The sequence below is a fragment of the Elaeis guineensis genome, chromosome 3 (assembly GCF_000442705.2).
Source record: "Elaeis guineensis isolate ETL-2024a chromosome 3, EG11, whole genome shotgun sequence".
NCBI lineage: Eukaryota > Viridiplantae > Streptophyta > Magnoliopsida > Arecales > Arecaceae > Elaeis > Elaeis guineensis.
In genome coordinates this window covers 120366662-120374251 of record NC_025995.2, presented here as the reverse complement: position 1 = coordinate 120374251, position 7590 = coordinate 120366662, and the positions used below count along the sequence as shown (strand labels likewise).

General features: G+C 38.4%; 1 protein-coding gene across 2 annotated transcripts; it reads right to left on the bottom strand.

The window, feature by feature from the left end:
• Positions 1 to 273: 273 nt before the first annotated feature.
• LOC105040501 (ATP-dependent 6-phosphofructokinase 3) lies at positions 274 to 7366 on the bottom strand. 2 transcript variants are annotated; one of them, XM_010917050.3, is made up of 14 exons: positions 6844 to 7366; positions 6185 to 6231; positions 6025 to 6064; positions 5780 to 5842; positions 5557 to 5694; positions 4426 to 4584; positions 4246 to 4299; positions 3998 to 4066; positions 3760 to 3889; positions 2648 to 2688; positions 2275 to 2499; positions 1725 to 1773; positions 1482 to 1636; positions 274 to 737 (listed from the first exon to the last, which is right to left on the bottom strand). In XM_010917050.3, the coding sequence occupies exons 1-14, from the start codon at positions 7105 to 7107 to the stop codon at positions 525 to 527; spliced, it is 1647 nt and encodes a 548-aa protein (XP_010915352.1). In that variant the 5' UTR covers positions 7108 to 7366; the 3' UTR covers positions 274 to 524. The 2 variants fall into 2 exon arrangements, with proteins under 2 accessions (XP_010915352.1, XP_073110785.1); XM_073254684.1 differs by lacking the exons at positions 274 to 737; positions 1482 to 1636; positions 1725 to 1773 and adding an exon at positions 1940 to 2214.
• Positions 7367 to 7590: the final 224 nt, after the last annotated feature.

The following is a 7590-nucleotide window of genomic DNA, read 5'->3' as shown; positions in this document are numbered from 1 at the left end:
GATCATCGTATACACCACCTGCACCAGTTGGTGCCTGACACCATGGTCACCATGCAATATTAAAACCATTCATCCCTGTAAAATAAACATCATTCTTAACACCGAGACCACCAGCTATTTTCCGGTTACTTGAAAAGCTCTTCCTCTTAGCATCATTCTAACACTGTACGGTATCATATCCCATCCGTATAGCCGCATTATCGCCAGCGTATCATCATCCACAAAACTGCCGTCAGTTACAGTTGGGATAGAACGGATGGATGCCCGTAGAGGTGACATCATTGAACTTGACTAACAATAATAATAGTAAAAATAGGGTACCAACCCTTACATGCTTGTCCTCAGCGATTAATTACGGCCGAACTCTTTCATTCAGAGTTGGCACAGACCTTAAGACCAATAAATAAAAAGGCTCCCGCCAAATACATATCTGGCCCGTTTAACATAGGTAGCACCATTAACGCAATCTGCAGAATAGAACGGATGACAACTGATTTTACATAACACTTTTGTCATGCTCAACCTCACCTAGTGCCGTTATCCGCCAGGCCATTGTCAACAACATGATGACCATCCTTGCAATTTTCCCCATCCAACAACTGCGTTACCGGTTCTCCTTCCGTTTTTGCATCCTCAACATCCTTATGGCTCAAAAAACTTGGTTGATTAGTTGAAGAGAGTAGCCTTGCCCACATTCTATCAGTTATCACCACCTTGTTCCGTGTTTCTGTGATCCTCTGCAACACAGACAAGATGTTTTGGTAAATCTTAGTCACCATGAAACTTAATTCACCACTGTGACTGAAGAAATTAGTGCTTAACAAGCTCTACCCATCACTCACGACTTTCACATATTTAATGGAATGCTCGTTGGAGGATGCTATAGGCATCCACCAAGTCTCCCCTCTCACAGGGCAAGAGATTGCCAAGGGGAAGATTCGAGGGAAATCTATATCTATTCCAAGTTTGGGCTTATTTGAGTTTTGATGCATTTGGAATAATTAAAAATTCCGGTTGCACTTCAATTCAAAGTTAAAAAGGTCCAATGTTAACTAAGAAGTGATGAAGAAACAAGGGTCATAAAGCAATTATGCTAGCATGATTACTGCTACATTTTACTTTGAGGAAAGGTTAGTGTGATCACTATATACACATATGAAGGGTTTTTATTCTTTGTGAATAATGAAACTTCCTTGTATATATATCAATTCCATTAAATGGGAAAAATTAGCTAATCAACATGAATTCTTCATAATGGCAATCCCAAGTGATGACCTGTCTACCATTAATCTCCATAAATGAGTGTGCATCTTAAGTGAATGCCAATGTAGTCGATAGAAAGTCTGTGGGTACTACAGATACAGTGAGAAACCAAGACCTCGTTAGAGGATTCTGTATGTCAATTGTTGAACCTTCATGGCTTGGATGATGGATAAACCTTTCCATGCATGAATGAGGTTGGGTAAGAAGGTGCTACTTACATGGAACGGTATGTAAGCATGTCTGCCGTTAACAGGGCCAACAGTAAAACCAGTGTATCCTGCCATTGCACCATGGATGACACTATGTGCTAACAACGTGCAGTAAACATTGTCAGAGGCATTGCCTGGAATTGCACGAATCATGTATGTTGGATCTGCAACGAGGGCACTTAACAAGGTCAGATTTTATCCCCTATATATCACTCGCATGGAATGGACATAGGACCGGTTCCACAAACAGACCTATATATTTGAGATTTATTGCCACCTTCTTGCTTCTTGCGAAGTGATCCTGCATAATGCAGAAAAAATGGATAATTATTTGAAAAAATTATACCCTTCATTCCAGAAGTGAAGGTCCAACTGCATATATCTCCAATTTAAGATGATATCATGCCCTGTCAAAGGTATGTACCGCTCATCTCGTGCAGGCAAAATGCTGATAATTGACTGGCTATTTATAACTCATGAGGTAAAGCATTTTGACAAAAGGTCAGTGCATAGTTGCATGGCTTGGGCAAAAATTGGAGATCAATTGAAAACCATATGACTTTTGGAATATTTAAATGTCTGGTGAGTGTTTCATTTCGCTCCCTTCCTTCCAAACTGATGATGATGAAGCCCTAAAAATGCACTTAATTATCCAAAATTATTTAGTATATGAATGCACCAAGATATTTAGTTCCATAACCTAAACTACTAGTAAAGCTCCGCTGGACATAGAAGTAGAAGCCTGCAAAATAAAAAAAGTGTCATTATGGTCATTGAGGAGAAATTCAGATAAAGAATTTACCTTTATTTTCTGAGACAACCAAAGGCCAACATCAAGAAGTAGCTTATTTCCAGAAGCATCTTCATGGTCCATGGACCGCATGCTTTCGGCAATAAGCTCTTGTCCTGCACCCTCAGCAACAACAAGAACCATGTGGCCATTCTCTTTAAGACGCTTCTCTATAAATTCAAAAAGTCCACCCTTCCCTTCGAGATAGAAGGGTGATTCTGGAATCAAACAACAGTCCTGAGGAAAACAAGCAGAAGTAGCTTCATCGGCACTGAGTTTCTTGTTGGGGAAAAATTCATGATAAAAAACATCTAATACAAATGTTGCAAAGTAAACAAGATTGGCTTTTCTCAAGTGTGCAAGGGAAATGACACATCATACGTACCACATCTCGGCTTGCAAGAGTAGCATACATCGCAATGAACCCTGCAGAAGCGAACCCCGTTAGATGCACCTTTTCCTTCTCTCTCTCTCTCTCTCTCTCTCTGTTTTTTTTTTTTTTTTGAGGGAAGAGGCTTGCTAGATGTTAAGGCAGATTAAATCACACTGGGCAAAACATTAATAATCCTCAAGAGGAATTATTTCTAGCAACTCTAAATAAATAGGTTCGGAAACATCAGCATCACTAAACATTAGCATGTGTCTTATAAATTTATGGCTCTACTAAGAACTAATGCACATCAATTTTGTTACATTGAAACCAAATGTTAGGCAACAAATGTGACTCAGGAAATGAGATACTGGATATGTCCATGAAAATTTTAAATGCACACATCCATATGTTAGATATCTTGATGAGCTTGATCATGGATTATCGATATGAGAATATACTAGTATTGTTCATCAATATCATACTTATAGCATTTTCACTGCATTCATTTTTATTTGCTTGATGCTCATAAACCATATACAATTGCTTTAACAACTGCTGAAACTATGGGTTTCATATCCTAAGCTCTATGTTATCTCAATCACATGAAGTTTAGGATTTGCAACAATTAAAAAGATTCAGTTATAAAAACCAAATGATGTTGCATGATCATATGCAATTAAATCTACACGACGTTGCACTAAGGGAATATTTAATGAAAAGACCTAAGGAAAGATAGAAAGACCCTAAGATTTAAGGGAAGTCATAGGAAGTTTATAAAGTTCCATTAAAGTAGTTCTACATCACTATATGGACATTTGGTCAAAGAACACTGATCTGGCATCTCGTCGAACTTACTTAACCTCAGCACTGCTGATAACAAATTTAACATATTGAACCCAAGCAAGTCAGTTTGATCATATGCATTCCAAACTTTCTAGTTATTTCCAAGAAAGCATTATGAATATAAAATCTGAAAGCAGCTGCCATAACCCTACAAACATTAAAGTCAAGCATTGATGTATTTCAACAGCATTTAGAATTAATGCTCTCTTCAATACTTTGTGAAATATGATTCACCATTTTATAAAAATCACAGGAGCTTGGAATTAAGAATAGAAACTAACCACTATAGCGACCCATTAACTTCACAAGACCTATACCATTCTCAACACTTTCAGCTTCCACATGTGCTGCATTGATTGCCCTTTCAGCCTCTTCTACAGCAGTATCAAAACCGAAGGACTTATCGATAACCTGATTCAATAAGTAATTACCATATAAAACATGAATATTTAAGAAATAAACTACCAAGGAAGATAAGATGCAGAATATGATAGGAAGAAGAATAAGGAAACAAAGTACCGCAATGTCATTGTCTATGGTCTTTGGAACGCCAGCAACAGCAACTTTGAGGCCACGTCGTTGGATTTCCTGCAAATTGAGATTTGGAGAGTTAAGGGGGGTAAAATTAACATAGTCATCATATTTATAAGACGAGATGGCAGAAAATTTTGCTTCCAACAAGAATTTAAAGAAGTGAAACTAAACTCCATAATCTAAGTGTGGCTACATAATTGCATTATTCTCCGCTTTATAAATTTATAATCTACCTCAAAAATCACAGAGGCCCCCTTTTGAGTTCCATCTCCTCCAATTATGTAGACCTGAAAGACAGATTATGGATGAGAAAATCAATATCTGAAATCCGAGTCATAGTCACATCGAGAGAGTAACTATTCATGATGACTTATAGAAGACAAGAAGAAATGTAACAACATTATCATGTTTACCTGATTAATCCCACGATCCTGAATGCTGTCAACTATCTTTGAAGTATCATGGCCCCCACGTGATGTGCCAAGGATGGTGCCCCCCCTTTTATGAATATCATTGACAGTCTTGGGCGTCATGGTAATGGTATTGCGAGCATAGAAACCTCTGTATCCACCCTATTGATACCACTCTCCAAATTAGTTGACGACACAACAAGAATTTATAATATAATTCCCTGAACATGAAAAGAGAACCGCATTTCCAGATATATATGAATGGTAGGAGAGCAACAGTAGATTTTGTTCCTTTGAAAAGAAACAGTCTAAGAGGCTTGCCTCTTGTACCAAAGAGACTTGCCTCAAAGAGCATGAGAACATTGAGAGAGCTGCTTCTTTCATACCAATTCTATATAAATTTCTATTAGAACTTCTAGTAGTGACATTCAACTGATAACACATATGTTAGCATAGCATTTAATTAATTTGTAGGCTCTAATTCTGAGCCTGTAAAGCTCACAATATTTAAGTTACTAGAAACCTCATTAGGTAAACTGTACGACAACATTAGGCATTGCGCATTTTTCCAATTATATACTCTTGAAACTGGATTTGGTTGCCTCAGATACATATTTGCATGAATGGAGAATTAAATTTTAAACATCAAGCAGGTAGAAGTGTCTAAAGAAACTACTACAAAAACAAAAGAATTGATAAATGTAATAAGCTGTAATATGCATTTCAAGGCCAACACACCAACTCATCACAATTCTATCACAGTCAGGGATGTAAGTCTTTTTACATGAATAGTGCCACAATTTAGACTTATTTACATGTTCTCATCACCCTAATATCTTAGCTATACAATATGTTGCTATTGGACCACTTGAATATATTTCCATGTTACAGAGATATTTGGTGTTTCCATCATAAAGACCAAAACACATGACATGCGAAGCAGACAGGAACGTGTCATCAGGTTAGTCCCTTTCCAGACATAATGTGTACCTTTGTAAATCGAGCACATAAATAAGTAAAGACCATCATAAGAACAATCAAAAAGTAACAGTGACCTAAAGCCAAGAAACATGAATTATCATTCTCCGTAAATGAAAAATGTTGGGTTCAAAACTTGGGTAGTGCAGTCCTCACCTCTATGCCAAGGATTTTGGTAACACCATACATGTGAAACAAGCCGCATACTATTTCTCTTATCACTGTGTTAAGCCCAGGGCACAGGCCTCCACATGTCACGATGCATGCATGCACCTCATCTGACTCAAAATACACCTGAGAGAAAACCAATTCTGCACATCAATTTATATTTAGATAGGATTCATCATTTCTTGAAGCATGGATGGAGTGCAAAACCTACCCTTTGACGAGGCCCGGCACGTCGAAAATGGGTTCCTCTGGGGCTGGTCTTATGAACCACGATCTACAGAAAAGAAGGCGTGTAAATAAGTAAAATCTCAACAATCAACGTCGCTGACTCCAGTTTCACATGTTGATACACCATGTGCATCCTCACTACTCAAAGAACCAGAACCGCAATTTTAGACCTTAATTTATAACCATAAAATTAAAATTTAACCCATATAACGACCACAAATAACTCACTTTCTGGGCAACAGTGTCATCCAGATTCACAAAATACTGCCTGGCCAGACAAATAGGATATTTTAGTGATTTATACTATTGACAGAACTAAATATAACACCGCTAATGTATAAATAGCTAACAAAATTCTAGAATCAAGGAATATCTGAAGATAACATACTTCACAACTGCGTATGCTGGATTATCTTGCAGCGGATTAGGATAGCTCTGCAGAAATTTAAACATAAAAGAAAAAAAATGAGCCAGTATTTCTTCAAATGAATTTGAATCAGTGAATTAGAAAATTTATAGAAAAGCCATGGAAATTATTTTGCTCGGCCAAAAACAGTTGAATCCGCTGAACAGGGGCAACAGTAGAAAAACGATCCATCCAATGTGATGATCAACTGTTTAATACAAGAATTAGGTAAATAAATTTTTTAATCTATCTACCTAAAACTAATGATCCTATTTTAGTCTATTTTACTTCATAACCAGGCAACCCATACCATAACACAGAGTGACATATGACGGTAAGAAATATAACGAAGGGCAAGAATAACGTTACAGAGCTCCCATAAACATCGGAAACAAAAACCCATTTTTCTCTAACAAAGAAAAAGCGGGGGAAAAGAAAAAGAAATCAAGAACCATCACCCCAACACCTTTCTTCCCGCTAAAAATCCCAAACCATCACCCCAAAGGAATCCCCCAGAACAAAAGCCGAAACCAAAAAGAACGTGATCACAATAAAAGAAACCATGAAAAGAGCCAAGAAAGTGATCAAACTCAGAAGAAGAAGAAGAAAACAAGCGAGGAAAAAAATCAAGAAGAACTCACAGGGAGATCGGGAACATAATCGGTGAGATGCGGAACATCTTCAAGAACGTATCCGACCTCTCCATGAACGATCTTCGGATTTTCCTTGCTCTGCAATCCCATCTTTTTCCCAGATCGGAGATTCAGATCGCCGTTCCAGTTGGGGACCTTGACGGAAGAAAGAGAACTCCTTAGACTAAACAAGTGGTTCGAGTTGGGGATAGTCCCGTTGGATTCAACGTGAAGCATCTGAGGGACCGGGTTGGTATTAGGCGCGGATTCCATCTAAAACAAGAGCAAGGAGAGCGAAGGATTTCGTTCTCGAAGAAGAAGGGAAGAAAAAGGTGTTCTTTGCAGGGGTTCTTGGAGAGGCCATATTTATAGGAGAAGAAGACGGTTAGAGCTTCTACCAACGGGCGGCTTCTTTCTTTCACTCTTCTTCGCCAAACCCCGGTTTTTGACGTTCGTTTGGTGGCGACGGGAAGGAAGAAGAAATTGGGAGTCGGGGAAAAAGAGCGATGGAGGAAGGAGAGGTGGGGATTCTCCGGTCGTGAAGGCGTAAAGAGCACCATCCTAAATAGCCTGCACGGTCTAGTAAATTACAGAATTGGCACTAAATTAGTTGAATATAGCATACCATATTCTCCCGTGATTCCTTCGTTGCCGAGTTAAACCATCCACGCGTCACGAGTTATATTCAGCCACGTAATGACGTTAATTTCGTAGGAATAACCGTGATGTCGCGCTCATGCATCATGTTGCGCTCCA